The 17,320-nt window shown below is 44.3% G+C and overlaps 1 protein-coding gene across 3 annotated transcripts in view; it reads left to right on the forward strand.

The window, feature by feature from the left end:
* The window catches only part of JCAD (junctional cadherin 5 associated), a 103,726-nt gene that overhangs the window by 60,078 nt on the left and 26,328 nt on the right, over window positions 1-17,320 (forward strand). For 2 of the 3 annotated variants that reach the window (XM_011738331.3, XM_011738330.2), the window contains exon 2: window positions 8,923-9,262. In XM_011738331.3, the coding sequence (XP_011736633.2) occupies window positions 8,982-9,262 (281 nt within the window). In that variant the 5' untranslated portion in view covers window positions 8,923-8,981. Of the gene's footprint in view, window positions 1-3,179; window positions 3,297-8,922; window positions 9,263-17,320 lie in introns of all 3 variants that reach the window. The other variant, XM_071070286.1, reaches the window with a different exon arrangement.

A 17,320-nucleotide genomic window follows, 5' to 3' on the forward strand; every position in this document is an offset into this window, starting at 1 on the left:
ATCAGATCGTGAAGTATCCTTAGAGTTTTGTGCTTGTTGGTTATCTTTATAGTTGACCTGTAAAGCTTGTTTTTTCTGTATGTAAATGAAAGAATTTAGATACTGTTAGGAAGAAGCACCAAGATATATTCCAAAGAAGGAAAGGAAAAAAAAAAAAAAAAAAAAAAAAGCAAGCAACTTGTCTGTGTAGGAAGAATAGTTGGAGAAACAGAAACCAGATTGTTGCTACTGGTTATCTCTTGGCACAGTGGGATTACTAGGAACTTTTGCTTTTTACTTAAGCACTGAATTTTGCAGTGTTTACTTTTGAAATCACTTTACATGGCTTTTGTACATAGAAAATAAATAAAAATGTAAAGATTATATGAAATAATTTAAGTCAAACATTTTGATAAAGACTTGGCTTTTTTTTTTTATTCTGAAGATATTTAAAAACAAAACCAAAAGTAGGGTAAGTTTAATGGAATATTTAAGGTATCTTTACATGTGGAGCTTGACATCTATGATGATAAGGGAATAAAATTCTATCCTATGATAATGTTTTACAGCTATTTTTGCAAACAGCCAAAAATTCCAAAAGATTTAAAAATCTTATCCAGTTTGAGTCCTTTCTTAATGACTTCTAATCTTTCAGAAATATTCATGAGGTACTTAGGGTCTCATAAAAAATATTGCTAGCCAAATCAATAATTGTGTGACACAGAATTTAGAGATGAAAGAGAAGACAGGAGAAAGAGTGTATGTGTGTAAGTGCATGTGTGTGTGTATTCACATTAGTTGTGGAAAGAAAAGAGGAGTCAGAAGAGATAATAGGAAAAAAATTCAGTGCATAATGTTGGGGACTTTTTTTCTTTTTCTTTCTCTTTTTCTGAACAAATGCCTTAATACCAATCCACCCCAGCGAGATTAACGTTCTGAGATCCTTTTGATCTTAAACCCAAGTTTTCCAACTCATTTGTTTTTTTGTCACCTTAAAGAAAGCTAAGGTTGTCCTCCTAAAATGATTACTTCACAGATTAAATATGACTTTTTACATCTTGTGAGATTTTGACAACTTGAGTGCCTTGGCAGAGTTGGTCATCACACGTGTGGCATGGTAACAGCAGTCTGTGAGAACTTGGTGTCCCAGGACTTCAACTGGAACTGTTGCGTTATTTAATAATTAAGACTGGAAAGGGAAATAGCAATTCTATTGTTCATAGGAAAATACACAATTCTACCCTTAGGAAAAAATCTGTGGAAAGCATTAAAAACCTACGTGTCAGTTAGCAACAAAACATTCTGGTTTGTTTTATGTCTTGGTGATTTACCTCTTGTTTAAAGAAAGTACTTTGTTATATATTAATCATAGCATTAGACCTAAATGTTGTCAGTTGAAAAGATATTTACACTGAACTGCCAACAATTTGAAGGACCAATTACATCTTAAGCATGGAATGTCAGTGAATACAACTGAAAAGCTTTAGTTCTTTTAGAGGAGTAACAATGTCTAATACCTTTTTACAATGCTGGTTGTAACCTTGTATTAGATTTCTTCAGCAGCACATGTGATTTTGGCTCCCTGAAAACAGGTTAAGAGTCTCTCTGGCAGATAAGGCACATGTACCATATACTAGAGCCTTATGTAATTTACTATTCATTTATTCTTTTCTTTTCTTCAATGTTTCTTTTATTGTCATTGAGTCTTCCAATTACATATTTTTAAAGATGCATTTTCCTAATCTAACCTAAGCAGCATTTCATTTATGAAAGTGTTTTTCTGATGATGAAATAGTTATATATAACTTAATTAAGTTATGTAATATGTTGGTAATATATTAAGTTATGAATAATGATGATTGGTGATGAAACAATATTGTTATATTAACATTATATAATAATGTGTATATTATGTATGTTGTTATATATACTTAAGCTAATATTAAGTATATGAAGTTAATATTAAGTATAGTAAGTATATGAAATTGTCAATATTTGACTATTTTTGACATGCAAAATGACAGTTTCATATGATTGGACCTAATACATTTCATGACAGAATATCATAAGATTCAGTAAAGTATAAATCAAGAAAGTTTTTAAAAACTCAGAGTCCAGCCGAGCGTGGTGGCTCACGCCTGTAATCCCAGCACTTTGGGAGGCCGAGGTGGGCAGGTCACGAGGTCAGGAGATTGAGACCATCCTGGCTAACACGGTAAAACCCTGTCTCTAATAAAAATACAAAAAAAATTAGCTGGGCATGGTGGCGGGCACCTGTAGTCCCAGCTACTAGGGAGGCTGAGGTAGGAGAATGGCATGAACCCAGGAGGTGGAGCTTGCAGTGAGCTGAGATAGCGTCACTGCACTCCAGCCTGGGCGATAAAGCAAGACTCCATCTCAAAACAAACAAACAAACAAATAAACTCAGAGTCCAATACCTCTGCTGATATTTTGGTATGTTTCCTTTCAGTGTTTTTTCCCCTTTCAAGTACATATGTATATAAACAAATTTGGTATGACATTGAATATAGGGTTCTGTATCCTGTCTTTATTATTTAGTATGGTATCACAAGCATTTCCCTGTGCTGTTGTATACCTGAAAACAGAATTTTATGCGTGTGTATACATATTATCGTCCACCATGTGGATGCACCAGAATTTTTTTTTTTTTTTTTTTTCCTGAGATGGAGTCTGATTGTCGCCCAGGGTGAGGTGCAATGGCACGATCTCTGCTCACTGCAAGCTCCGCCTCCCAAGTTCAAGCAATTCTCCCACCTCAGCCTCCCGAGTAGCTGGGACTACAGGTGCATGCCACCACACCTGACTAAGTTTTCTTGTCTTTCTGGTAGAGACGGAGTTTAACTGCATTGACCAGGCTGGTCTCGAACTCCTGACCTTGGGTGATCTGCCCACCTCAGCCTCCCAAAGTGGTGGGATTACAAGTGTGAGCCACTGCACCTGGCCCAGAAGTTTTTTTTCTTTTCTTTTCTTTTTTTTTTTTTTACTAAATTAGACATTTAGTCTAATTTTGTTATTATAATTAAAACTTGGATAAACATCCTTATATAAAACTATGTGTATCTCTGATTATTTCATTGGGATGAATCATAAGAAGTGAGATTATTTCATAGGGTTTCAGATGTTTAAAGATTTTGTTACATATTAATAATTTTTTTCTTTTTTTTTTTTTTTTGAGACAGAGTATCTGCTCTGTCACCCAGGCTGGAGTGTGGTGGCACAATCTCCGCTCACTGCAATTTCTGCCTCGGGTTCAAAGGATCCTGCCTCCTCAGCCTGCTAGGTACCTAGGACCACAGGTGAGCGCCACCATGCATGGCTAATTTTTTGTATTTTTAGTAGAGATGGGGTTTCACCATGTTGGCCAGGCTGGTCTCGAACTCCTGACCTCAAGTGATACGCCTGCCTCAGCCTCCCAAAGTGCTGAGATCAAAGGTGTGAGCCAGCAAATCTAGCTGATCACTTTTAAGAAGGGAAATACTCATTTTCATTTACATATAGCCTGCACCCCCCACCCCCCCCATTTATACACACACAAACAGGAGAACCCTTGTAGCTCCTCATGCCCTTACCAACAACAAGCATTGCTTTTTAAAAGCTTTAATCTCATAAGTGAATAATGGCATTTTGGTTTAATTTGCATTTCTTTGATTACAGGTGAGGATGACCATGCTTTTCATCTTTTTAATAGTATGTTTGTCTCTCTTTTTAAAGTTAATTTTTAGTTTGTGTTCTAGGCCAATTTTAAAAAGGAAAAAAAGCTCTGGTTGATTTAATGAGTTCCTTAATGTTTTGTTTCCTTTCACTGTCTTGAGCGTTGTAACTGTAAATATGAGAATTAAAATGTTTATTTTTATAAATGGAAAGGGAGAAGATGGTACCTGTTAAATGGCATTCATTCGCCAGTCTCAACCTTTAGTGATGAGAGAATCCATAATTGAAATAATACCATGTAGACCATAGCATTGCAAGGGAGGGTGCTGATGGGGTCTTATTTGTCTTTATATTCTTCAGCCCAGTGCCTGGCACTTCCAATGTAAAACAAGTGCCCTGATGAATTTACATTGGCGTAAGTGTGAAGCACCTGCACTCTGGGATGGAGAATTGCTGGATGTTTCGCTTCTGGCCTGCCTACCCCAACCCACTCCTTTCCTCAGTGGGTGGCCATTTATCTCTGCTCTTTTGGGTGGCCTCTGCATAGGTGCTAATAAGGCCAAGGTCAGAGGTTCTGTCTTCAGATGACCTATTTAGCCCTGCCTGTGTCATGGCCACAAGCTGTACTCTTTTTTCCTGGGGCAGCTGACTTCGATGCCTGCTGCTCATCACAGGCGAGAATAGGCTAGAGAAAGGGGGCTGCTCCCTAGAGCTAGAAGGACTCTAAAGAACCTCTAGTTCAGCCTTCTCATTTTACTCTTTCAGGAGAAGACTGAGACCCAAAGGGTTCTCTCCTTTCCTCCTGTGCAGTGACTCAGGCTTGATTTAGCTCACAGATAAATACCTTGCACCATTGAGAAACAGACACTCATCCCAACAGCAAAGCGGGAGGTAACCCAGCCCTATGCTCAATGTCAGTGGATGATTAACAGCAACTTCCTAATTTTATAATCCCTTCCATTTGAATAGACACCATAGAGCTAATATTTAAAGAACTTTGAAAAGGTGCCATGCAATAAGATCGCTGCACAAGTGGTCTTATTCGGGTTCTTTGGAAGGACACATAATTAATCTTTGATGAAAATCCATTTGATGATGATTTGGGGAAAAGAGAATTTTGTGAGACTAGGTTGGTTAAATCAAAATCAAATGAGCTGTCATCTTCTCAAACCAACAATTATTTCCAGTTTCTATATTTCTATTAATGGAATGATCATTATCCTCGTCACTGAGGGTAAAATCCATTGTACTTCTTCTCCTGAAAATTACTCTTATTATTCCTTTTTTTTCTTATCCCCTTTGCCAGCCCCCTGTGCATGTTACAATAGAAAGGACTTGTAACTACAGGTCCCCCATCTGTTCTCGCTCTATCCACTTTAGTCCTCTGCTTTCCTGCCAGATTTCCCTTGCCCAAACCCATTTGTGGTTTGCTGTTGTCTACTCAAATTAAGTCCAAATTCTATTAATGTTGCAGATAAGAATGGCTATTTCTATATAGGACTTTTTTTCTTTAAGAATTTATTTTTTTAAAGTTACTCATCTCCCACTTATTATATGTGCATTTCAGTTTCATACAGCATGCTTTATGATAGCCCCATGTTATTTATGAAAAGCTCAAAACCCCAAATGATGAAAGAGGTCTGTTAAGGTCACAAGGCAATTGCATGGTGTATTCGAGAACGAATCACATTACTGAGCATTTAAACATTAACACCAGCATTGCCATCAAGACGTTATAGTCAAGTGAGGCATCAATTCGTGTGTGTGTGTGCGTGCGCGCATGTATGTGCATGCGTGTGTGGTGTGTGAGAAGAGTCATCTAGAAGAGTCATCCTGCTCCTAGAGAATAAAGGATAATTTTTTTCCTTTTAAATACATGGTTTTTAATTTTAATGCCACTATGCCTTGTATCTTTCCTTATTTATGTTCATGGATTATTTGGTAAATTAGGAAACTTTTTTGATGTTAAGGAAGAAAATATAGATGGGTGAACCTAAATTAGTAGCCTGAACTTTGAAGCTAGACAGATCTAGTTCAAACCTTGGATCTAACACAAGCTGTGTAACCTTGGACTGTCAGCCTCAGTTTTCTTGTGAAAATGGAGAAGTTTCTGTCTACATCGAGAAGTTTGCTGGAAGCATAGAATGAATGAAAGTGTGCCAGTACAGAATCTAGCACATTACAGATGGTCATTAATAGTTGATGTTATTAGATTTCATGTGTGCTGCAATCCTGGGTTAATAGTTCAGGTTTTTCCTTGGAGTTTGTAGAGGAAGAGTTTATTGGGCTGCGGGGGAGGGAAGAATCCATTAACTACGATTGAAAGATATTCTTACTAAATATAATTACCATGCAAACACATAGCCATATTGGACCAACCTATCCAGCCCCAGGAAGAAAATGCCCCACATCTGTGTTTTGTGAGGATTATGTCTTCTCTGCCATTCTGACAAATGGACTGTAGCACAACCAGCTGTGTGCGCAGTCCTCAGTGTGTTTGGTGGCCACTTGGAGTACAGTGCAATTTGCTTTTATTTTAAAGAGCCCAGCATAGTAAGAGAGAGAAACTGAGTGTCGTGAGACCTAATGCTAACTTTAACTGTGATGCTGACCCTGTGTGTGATGTTGAACCAGTGAGCCTGGGGACTTTGTTCTAGGCTGCCAGGATTCTGTTACTAAGCCATTTCTTTTCCTTCCTTCCTTCCTTCCTTCCTTCCTTCCTTCCTTCCTTCCTTCCTTCCTTCCTTCCTTCCTTCCTTCCTTCCTTTCTTTTTTCTTTCTCTTTCTCTCTCTCTCTCTTTCTTCCTTTCTTTCTTTCTGACAGCATCTTGCTTTGTCACTCAAGCTGGAGTACAGTGGCATGATCTCGGCTCATGGCCACCTCTGCCTTCTGGGTTCAAGCGATTGTCCTCCTTCAGGCTCTTGAGTAGCTGGGATTACCGGTGTTTGCCATCATGCCTGGCTAATTTTTGTATTTTTAGTAGAGACAGGGTCTCACCATGTTGTCCAGGCTTGTCTCAAACTCCTGGCCTCAAGTGATTCACCCACCTAGCCTCCTAAAGTGCTGGGATTACAGGCGTGAACCACTGTGCCCAGCCTCATTTCTTTACCCTTGGGATAATTCTACTCATAATCTATTTTAAATGCCAGTTCCCCTTCTCATACACATACACATGCTCTTTGCCTAATGAACTCCTAACCATTCTTCAAAACCTAGCTCAAACAGTTCTGTCTCTCATTTGTGCATTTTCTCAGCAAGTATTTATTGAGTGCATACTGTGTGCAAGTTGCTGGGGATAAAGTGTCAAACAAACCAAAGACCCTGCCCTAAAGCCTGACTCTGTGTTCCTGAAGCCCTTTGCTTGTGATGGGATCTCATTCCTCTATAATCCCTGACATGGTGGAACTTGCTCTGTTGAGTCGAAGAACAAACTCTTGCTTCTCTGGTCCTTCCTTGTCTGTTGAAGCAAATGACCCAAGTTGTACAACTCCCCGAAAGACATGCAGTAGGAGTGTCAGGAGTGGCAGAGTTGCTATGGAGATTTTTCTACTAGTACAGTAGCTGCCAGAGCTTGTCAGCTTCCATAAAATATAGGGACATAATGGAAAATTATCAACTTCCAAAGTTTGGTACTCTCCATGCTGACAGGCGAGACTTTCCCTACTGTAATCTAGCAGGTGATGAAGAGTGAGGACAGGCACAGCAGAATTGTGCAACGGACCCAAGTAAGAGCTCCCAGTGACAGGAAGCACATGCTGCAGGCATCTTCCTTTCACCTGCGCATGGACCAGCAGGCGTTTCCTGGCCATTGTTCGCCATGGCTGCAGCAACTCTATTTCCGTCCACCAGCAAAGTGGGGCTGGAGCTGGCTGAGCTTTTCTGGTGGGGCTGGCTTTTGTGGCTTTTGTGTGCCTCTCACCCAGGCCAGCATTACCATCAGCCCTCGTGGAAGCAGTGGTGGGTGGATCCGGCTGACCAATCTGTCTTACGCCTTATCATCAAAGGGAAGACTTAGGAAGAAGGATGTCCTCATGTAGGAATAAACAGGGCGGCTCTGCCTCTTTTGCTTTCAGGTAGGTTTCTGCCCATTTTCATTCTTTGTGGGCACTCTCGTTTTGTGCAGCTTACACTGGAGGAAGTTGCTGCTGTTGATTCAGGTACTATAGCAGGATTTGGGTGTGGACATCCTTGGCTGAGAGATGCAAAAACTTTTCCCCAAGATCTACTAGAAAGAAATTTGATTCATAAAAGTTTAATAAGGAGGCCGGGTGTGGTGGCTCATGCCTGTAATCCCAGCACTTTGGAAGGCAGAGGTGGGTGGATTACCTAAGTTCAGGAGTTCGAGACCAGCCTGGCCAACAGGGTGAAACCCTGTCTCTACGAAAAATACAAAAAATTAGCCAGGCGTGGTGGCGCATGCCTGTATTCCCAGCTACTCGAGAGGCTGAGGCAGGAGAATCGCTTGAACCCAGGAGACGGAAGTTGCAGGGTGTCGAGATCATGCCACTGCACTCCAGCCTGGGCAACAAGAGTGAAACTCTATCTCAAAAAAAAAAAAACAAAAAAAACAAAAAAACTTTCATAAGGAAAAGAGAACTTTGGTATTGTATAGTGAGTTGGGTGTGTATGATTGATCAGTGTGTTGTTTGTTTTCTCATCATGAACCCAAAGAATTAAAATCTATTTTTGGTTGCTAGTTAACTGCCATGGAGGGGCTGCCCTGGCAGTTGCTGCTTCAGTCGCTTCCTCTGAAGCGTATCATGACTGTGTTGATTAAAGATCTCACTCTCTCGTAGAGCAAAGGTATGTCTACAGGATGAAAGCAGGGGCATGTCCTGAGATTAAGCTGGATATTGGTAGTTTCTCTTTTTAGAAACATGAAGGAGTCATTGCAGCTCCCAGATCTGTATTTTTTTGGTCCACACTCCTTCCGCCTGCTCTTTGTGAGTGGGACAAGGGGAAGGTGGACAGTGTTGATGTCACTGCTTAAGCGCCGTGCCACACGCTCTTCTACCAGAGGCAGCCATCGAAGGGTGAGGTCCTCAGGGTTCCACGACGTCCTCTAGAGCCAGAGCCACACCCACTTTCTACATGAATAGAATGGAGAGCAGTTTCAGGCAGAGCCATCCCTGTGTCTCCTCTTTCTGTGCAGGTTCTGTGTTGTGTCCATCACCGTGGTCTGGTTTGGTGGGGGGACCACGGGACGAGGAGGTGTAAGACTGACCCCCAGGGAGACCTGGTCACAAATAGAGCTCTCTGTTGTTCCGCAGTGCTGGGTCCTGCCACCACCATGGTTCCAGCGGTTGAGCTCTGCTGAAGCCTGGGCATCATGTACAGTGTAGAAGACCTCCTGATCTCTCATGGATACAAACCGTCGAGAGACCTCCCGGCACCGCGCGAGGATAACCCCAAGGGGCGCCAGGCAGCGAGGACTGGGACACGAGCAGGCCAGGGCCTGCAGAATGGGCATGAGGATGGCCCTGCGGCCCTCGCACATCGTAAGACGTCTGCGGGGAAAGGACACGTGAGTGACTCCGAAAGCCGCCGCAGCACACCGAGAGGCCCTGGGGAGCCCCAGAGCACTTCTGCTTCCAGAACCTCAGAGGCAGGGTAAGTTTCACTGTGAACCCACCATTCTCTTTTGACTCAGGAGTTAGCAGTGGGTGATGTGTAGGCAAACTCTTTCAACTCTGTGTTTGGCCGGGGCCAATGAGGGATAAATGGTATTAGACACAAGAACACTTTCTTTTGTTTTTTGTTTTGTTTTGTTTTGTTTTTGAGACGGAGTCTTGCTCTGTTGCCCAGGTTGGAGTGCAGTGGCACAATCTCAGCTCACTGCAACCACCTCCAGGGTTCGAGTGATTCTCCTGCCTCAGCCTTCTGAGTAGCTGGGATTATAGGCATGCGCCACAACGCCTGGCTAATTTTTCTATTTTTAGTAGAGACAGGGTTTCACCATGTTAGTCAGGCTGGTCTCGAACTCCTGACCTCATGATCTGCCTGCCTCGGCCTCCCAAAGTGCTGGGATTAGTAAGCCACCGTGCCTGGCCACTTTTTGTTTTTTTTAGAGACAAGGTCTCACTGTGTTGCCCAGGCTGGAGTGCAGTGGTGCAGTCATAACTCACTGTAGCCTTGGCCTCCTGGGCTCAAGTGATTCTCCCACCTCAGCCTCTCGAATAGCTGGGCCAGGTGCACACAACCACACCTGGCTAATTTTTATTTTTTGTAGAGACAGAGTCTCACTGTGTTGCCCAGGCTGATCTCTAACTCCTGGCCTCATGCAATCCTCCCACCTCAGTCTCCCAGAGCACTGGGATTAGAGGCATGAGCCACCACGCCCAGCCCAAGATCACTTGTTTCCACTGAGATATTCAGGGTGTTCCAGCAGTACTTAGCACAGGGCTTTGCCATAATGGGCCTTCAATAAATAGCAGTGAGTAAACACGTTCTATCATGCTAAATGCCATGTGTTAGGACTCTGCTGCTTGGTTCCCTTGTAATCTCTTCATCTTGCCTCAGTTAGGAGTCATTTTAGAACTTCACAAAAGCTAGTTCACAACCACGCACCCATTCACAGTGTATTTGGCTTTCTTATTGACACAATTCAACATTTTGCAGGTTACAGAGAGTTGAAAAGGGGTCTGTATTCCCCTCAGTTTGTAAGACAAAACCTTTCTTCTGGTATATTCATATCATTCCTTTGGCTTCTGACCTATCTTTTCCTTGCACACACTCTGGCCCTAATGTGGGATCCCATCTGAATACAGCTGCATCTGTGGGTGTTTCCTTACAACAAAAAGAGAGGGCGGGTTGGCTAGGGGAACAGGATGGTAAAAAAAAAAAAAAAAGAATTTCGGCAGCTTGCCACAGAGCCAGGCTGGGACAGGAGCCCTGAAGCCCTCTCCCAGGCAGTTTCCACCTGGAGGAAACCTTTGTCATCCCTTCCTGACATTGCATTTGCCTTTAGTGCCGCACTGGGACCAGGCACAGATTGGGGGGGAAGAGCTGTGAGTCTACAGAGTGTGTTATGTAACTGCATGTCAGCAGTTAGATATGGACGAAGGACATAGACAGAATCAAGGACCTTTCTTTAAGAGAAACAAACACACCAAATGGGCAAGTCTGATGGGAATGAACTCGCCTCCCATGGTTAAAGGTCACCCTTGCAGAGAAAGGACCTTCCTTGTCGGTTGACAGTTTTCAGGCAAAAATCGGAAGGATTTTGTTTTTAGAGTCAGAGCACTTAACACATTATTGGAGAAAAGCAAAGGTGAGAGCCCTCATTTTTGCCCAGCGTAGTGAAAGCAGGTTTAAGTTGCCAAGTCAGATTGCTTCTCCAGCGAGGGGCCAGAGGAGTTAGCACTGATGGAGCCAGGCTCAGGGGGAAAAGTCACAATGAAGAAGGAGCTGGAAGCTGTTTCTGTTTCGCCTTGCGCTTTAGAACTCACACTTCAGTCGACTACTGTCAAGGCCTTCACTTTCTTGACCACCATTTTCCAGCATGGAGCTGGAAGAGGGAGCTTATGGGTGAGTTGGCTGAGGGTTCAGATAACCTTAATGACTACCACACAAACTGGTGCTTGTTTTTTTGTTTGTTTGTTTGTTTTTCATTTAGTTTTGTGCTGAGTATATCCGTATCTTCCAACCTGGATTTCAAGGTACTGAGATTGTACCTTGTCTCCTATCTCTTTTGTTTCTTGTACAGAGTCTGACAGTACTGGGCATATATGGTTATTTAATACATGCTCATGAGTTCAATTTATTCTTTCCCCCATTGTAGCAACTGTTGAAAAGCAGAATGGTCGGTTTCTAATGAAGTAAAGACAGGGCTGTGGAATCCCCGCAGATGGACCATGTAGGTTATGTGGGGTCTCCCTCAAATTTGAGGGGCTGGATCAGAGTTGAGTCCCACGGTGGGAGGCAGGAGAACCCCTTTAGAATTCTGTGTGGGCAGTGTGGCTGCCAACCTCATCCACAACTCGCTTAGGACTTTCTAGCCCCTTGTGTGGTAACAGGTTCCTGAGGACTGTGGCATAATCAGATCTGCAAGCTGCCTTTCTTTCCGTCCTGAGTGAAGGGCTCAGATAAGTGGCTTTGTGTAGCCCTGGGATGTTTTCATACAGATGACAGAGTTCTTGACAGATCTGGCCTCTTGTCCATGTTGCTGAGACTGGCCAATTCACTTAGGTGATGTAGAGTAGCTTTTGGATTGAAGGTTGGTCCTAGGGTGGAAACAGCAAATGCATACATGTTTGCAAACATCCCTCCCAGTGCCCCAAGCCTCAGAGACTGGCTGCGAGGTTCCCTGGGTTGAAATGAAAGACTTTATTTTTTAGGTGCCCAATAGAGAACTGAAAATTGGAGGGAAACAGAAAGGTAGGCATGAAGGAGAATTGTTTTTCCCCATCAGAAACAAAGTGCTTTGGGAAGAAGTAAATAGGTGTCAATAGTAAACAGCTTAAATTTAAAAAAAAATAATAATAAGAGAAGCCAATACTACTATGGCTTATGTGAATTCTGAATCTGATGGATAAATGGTGCTGTCAGATCCCAGTCTTTGGTTACTCAAAAGCACAGCTGTGGTCTTGCTGCCTCCTCCATCCCACACAGTGACCTCTGCTGGGCTGGCCTCCCGGTCCGGGGGGTGCCTGGAGCCCAGGATAGCCCTGTCCAACTTGAAACCATCAGTGTGGTTGGGAAGGGTCACGAGGGTTCCTCTTCTGCAGTTTCTTGGTTGAGGGCTGCCTTAAAGTGTGTCCCCACACTTTGGGCCAGTCCTCAGCACCCCACTGATGTCCTGGGAAAGATGGAGGTCAAGGTCGTTTGGAAGGCCACAGGGCCTGATTGAAAATTTGTTTTATTCTGACAGGATAGTGGCGACCTAGGCATTTTGGCAAGGTTATTGTCTTATAACTGAAGAACATTGCGTTCATCCAATGTGTGCTGCTGTTAACAGGCCAGGTAATTTATGACGAATGGAAATTTATCAGTTCACTGTTCTAGAGGCTGGGAAGTCCAAGGTCAAGGTGCTGGTATCTCATGAGGACCTTCTTGCTGTGTCATCTCATGGTGGAAGGTGAGAGAGTGAGAGTGAGATCAAACAAGAGAGGGCTGAACTCATCCTTTTATAAGGGCACCAGTCCCACCCAGGAGGGTGGAACTCTCATGACCTCATCTCCTCTTAAAGGCCCCGCCTCTTAATACTGTTACAATGGCAATTAAATTTCAACAGGAGTTTTAGATGGAATAAACATTTAAACCATAGCAAACACAAAGTCCAGAGGATGTCACTGGCCATCAATGGCCACTCAGTGCAGCAGTGGAGGGAGCCCAGCTTGGGCCATGACTCCCCCACCCACCCCGGGCTGCCAGAAGCCTTGGGGCTGCCTCCCTGCAGCAGCGCTGGGCCTGGCTGAGCTCTCCCCAGGTAAGGCCTGTTTTTGTTTGAAAGGAGCACTTGATTCTGTGAGCTCCTGGGGTTACCATCACTGGATGGTCTTTTCTCAGTCCCTTGTCCTCCACCCTCTCCCTGGCATGCATGGACGTGTGACAGCTCCCAGAGCCCAGCTGTGTCCCCTTCCTGTCTGGAGAGGCCTATAAAGACTGCATCCTGACCTGTCTACACGAGATAATGCACATAACACTGCTTTTCTGTGGACGTTGTAAAGGGAGCATACATGGAAGGCAGGATTATCCATCATCTGGGGCTTAGCTGGAATATCAGCATTGTCTGGTGAGAATGGTCAGGACTGTTCCTTACCCTCTAATGATTAGTATTAGTTTAGAACAGAGTTTCTGATTTAAGGACCAGCTCTATCTAGTAAAACTTTTTTTTGTCTTTTTCCCTTTCTACTCGAGGGACATCTAGTAAAACTTAAAAAAAAAAAAGAAAAAGAAAAAAAAACACAAATATGAAGCTTTGATGAGATTTTCGAGCATTCAGGATACTTGTTTCCTAATGTGCTGAGGTGGCTGTTGCTTTGAGCTTTCACTATTAGCAGATCAAGTAGTAGTGAGCATCTAGGACAGGAGAAGAATGACAATTCTGTTGTGAAGGAAAGCAAAGGAGCATGTGAACTTGCTAAAAATCTCTTAGGTGTAAGTAGTGGAGAAGGACCAAGAGTTGGTTCTCCTTGTACATAGTTTATCTAAATTGATGAGTAGACAGTAATTGTTTTTGGAAGCTACATGTTAATGTGTTGGGCCATTGTTCGTATGACTGGTAACTTTACCAGCGTTTAAAGCACAGCAGATGGACTGTGAAGCCTGACTGTGGGACTCCTGGCTCAGGGGCCTTCCTTGCCCCTGGGCTGAAGACTTCCTAGCAGTAGAGTTTCCCTCCTTGGTAGATCCTTTGGAAGGTAGGAAGTGGAACCTACCTGAAAGGAAAGGGAGGGGTCGTTGTAAGGATTCATGGAGAGATTCAGGACCATTCATAGGAAATGGAGAAAGACTGGCTGGCCTCATTAGACGTGGAATGAGAAGGCGTCCCCCTGGACTGTGGGTTGTTCCCCTGGGGACTCATTCATCTCTGTCCCCCATTGCCACCCATCTCTGCGTCTCCGGGTACTTGTTTATGCTCCTCTTCCCTTCCTTGACAGCTTCTGCTTCCCCCTACCTCTGGCTGGCGGAGACTTAGACTCCACCCTTGCTCCTCTTGACGGCTTAGCTTCAGAACCCACTGCTGACAACTGCCCACATCTCTTAGTTGAAACTTTTGAAAAAATTGAGTTTTAGACAGCCAGTGGATGCTTGAGTCTGGGTCAGGGTGTCTGCCCCCTCCGATCAGAGGGGAGGGGCTGGACAAGGGAGTGGGAGGTTGGATGGGGAGGAGGGAATGACCAGGCATGGATGCCTGAGCTTTCCCCACTGCAGGGGCTGCGGGTGAGGACAGTTTGCAGGCCACAGGGACTGCCTGTGAACCCCAAAACATGTTCTCTTCACAGACCATTTGACAAGTAACACTAAAGACTTGGCATTTTCCCCTTTTTAAGTCATTGACTCCGCGGAGAGCTCATCTAGATGCTAGCCCACTCCTAAATGGTCTCAGTTAACAGAGTGTAGTGATGAAACTGGCTGCAGGCTTTGCATGAAAGTCACTTACGTGGTCCAGGAAAAGACCCACAGGCCATGTCCAAAACTTGCCTGCTGACACACACACACACACACACACACACACACACACACAGATTAAGAGGAAGTGGGCAAAGAGGAAAAACTGTGTTATCTGCACATGGAGGAAACTGCATGCTTAAAATACAAGTAGCCAAAACTAAATAATACTTAACGATCATTAAAATATGTAAAAGGCTGTTATCAGGCACTCAGGGTTTCCTTAATGTGTTTCCTTTGAAATATTATAATCAGAGGAAGCTGTAAAATACTCTTAACATAGCAGAGGTTTGAAGCTGAAAGTTATACCATAATTGGCTCTTCTCTGCATAGCCCCAGGAATTCGGGTAAGATTTTTTTGTTAGTTACCCATGAGAATAACTTGTAATTATCTCCTGTCATCAGCGGCAGTCGTAACTAATGAGAGACTTAGCAACCTAGGGAGAGTCTCTGATGTGGTGGTCTGGGGCCCTCATCTTGGGAGGTTTCTATTTGATCAGTAAACATCCATTCTAGATAGTGCTACTGGATATGGTAAACAGTTCATTTTCAGGGTCTTTTAAAGCTTCTCTTAAATCATATCCTGCTTATAAGGATTTTCCAAAAACAGAGAATGCTTCAAGTTTAACATCTGTTTATGTTCCTCTTTCTTTTACAAACTTATAAATCCACAGACACGATTTGCCTTTTCACCGCTTGTTTCCCATCCTAAGCATTAGCCGTTGGTATTTTGACCTTGTTATGGGGTTTGCCTGTCTCTCTTGAGGGCTGGCATGCTCATGAACACCAGGAAGAGGCCGCCTCTTCCCCCACTGTCTTCTGTATGCCCTTCTCCTTGGTCTCGTTCGTAAGTGTGGAAACTTCCAGAAAGGCCTGGAAACTGGTCCTCTCTCCCGCGTGCGCCCCATGTGGCTTTTACCAGCACCAGTTTCCCCACTAAAAGGCAGGTTGTGGCCCTTGAACACGAGGCTTCTGGAAGTGCAGTGGTGCGGAGGCACAAGCTTCTGGAATGACAAGGAAGATCCAGCGGCAGCACCGCCGAGGGCCTCATGTGTCTTGGTGGTTATGCCATCCCCAAGAGGAGAGTTGTTCATGTGGAATTCTGCCTTCAGCTAGAGAACTGGATGAGTCCGAGAGCTAGGAAATGCCCCACGGAGAGACACTGAGGGTGGGAATGTGAGACGGGGTCCAAAAGAGACCCGAGTGGGTCTTCCAGTCCAGCCCCTTTGCCTCAAAGATGACTGTGCCTCTGCCTTCTCGATAAAGGACGGGGCGTGGACTGGGGGTGTCACTGGCGGGCTGCTGTGCACCAGCTGTGGGGCCTGGGGGCCTTTAGGCAGCCTCCCTAGGGTGTCATCACCAGAGACCCAGCTGCAGGGTCCTTCAGGCTCTCAGGAACCCACGCATAGTGACCGCCTTTTCTGCCTCTCATAGCCCTCATCTTGGCTTCTGGAGAACCGTGGGTCAGAGGCACCGCAGATACTCCATAAATATTTGTTGAATAAACGAATAAACAAATGAAAGCGAGAGTGGTGCTAGAAAAAGGCAAATGAGAAGCGAGGCTGGTCTTTCTGTGTGTCAGTGATGGCACTGTGGGGTTCACACTGGTGTACGTGGTAAAAATCTGACATGCCCTTATTAAAGAGAAAATATGAAAATACTGAAATAATCTGCCTTACCTATTAGATACGCATGAGAGAGAATGGATTAGAGCTTCTCTTCCTGCCTTGTTTTAATAAATGAAATACTGGTTTGTTCTACATCCATATTGTGGAAATGGGTGTAGCTTCTTCGTCAGAGACCAGCCATCCCGAGGGGGAACAGCGTCTCGTGATGACAGTCGGCTCTGTCACTCTTTCCTGGCATTGTGAAGGCCCGTTGATTACAACTTAGACAAAGACAATGCCGATCCGAAATAATCATCACCTTCAGACAGGCACTTGGTTCTTCACCCTTTGCTGTGTGCCACCCGCACCCCCTTCCCCAGGAGATCAAGCAAACAGAGCTTCAAGATAAGCTGCTCCATTGAGAATGTATTTTAATTGAGTTAATACTAAATGAAACAAGGGCTTCTTACGTGTCAGGCACGGTGCTAACCACTCTGAATGTATCATCTCATTTAATTCCTCCCAGAATACAAAAAGGAAGGCTTAGTCCGTCCCTGCAGTACAGATGAGGCATCAGAAGCCGAGGCCAGCCCGGCTACCCAGCCATCAGGTGGGAAGGGCCTCACGTTGTGGGAGGGAACAGTGTCTGCGCTGCGTGCAGTCACCGGGACCCATATCTCTAGTGCTTCCTGTCCCTGCCTATGAAGACACCCTCAGGGGTGGCTTCCAGTAGGCCCTGGGATGCTCCCGGGGTGATCACTGCTGTGGCGGGACAGGGTCCTCTATCAGTGGGACCCTAGCGTGGGAGGAGCGTCAGCGTATGGCCCTGTAGGGAGTCTGCCGCTGACTAAGGGCCACCCAGTGTGGCTTCTTGCCTTTACATTGATTAGAAGGCGTCAGTGTGTCCTTGCCATGTTAATCAGTAAAAGGAGTGGGCTCATTTGAATAG

This window comes from Macaca nemestrina, chromosome 9 (genome assembly GCF_043159975.1).
Source record: "Macaca nemestrina isolate mMacNem1 chromosome 9, mMacNem.hap1, whole genome shotgun sequence".
Classification (NCBI taxonomy): Eukaryota; Metazoa; Chordata; class Mammalia; order Primates; family Cercopithecidae; genus Macaca; species Macaca nemestrina.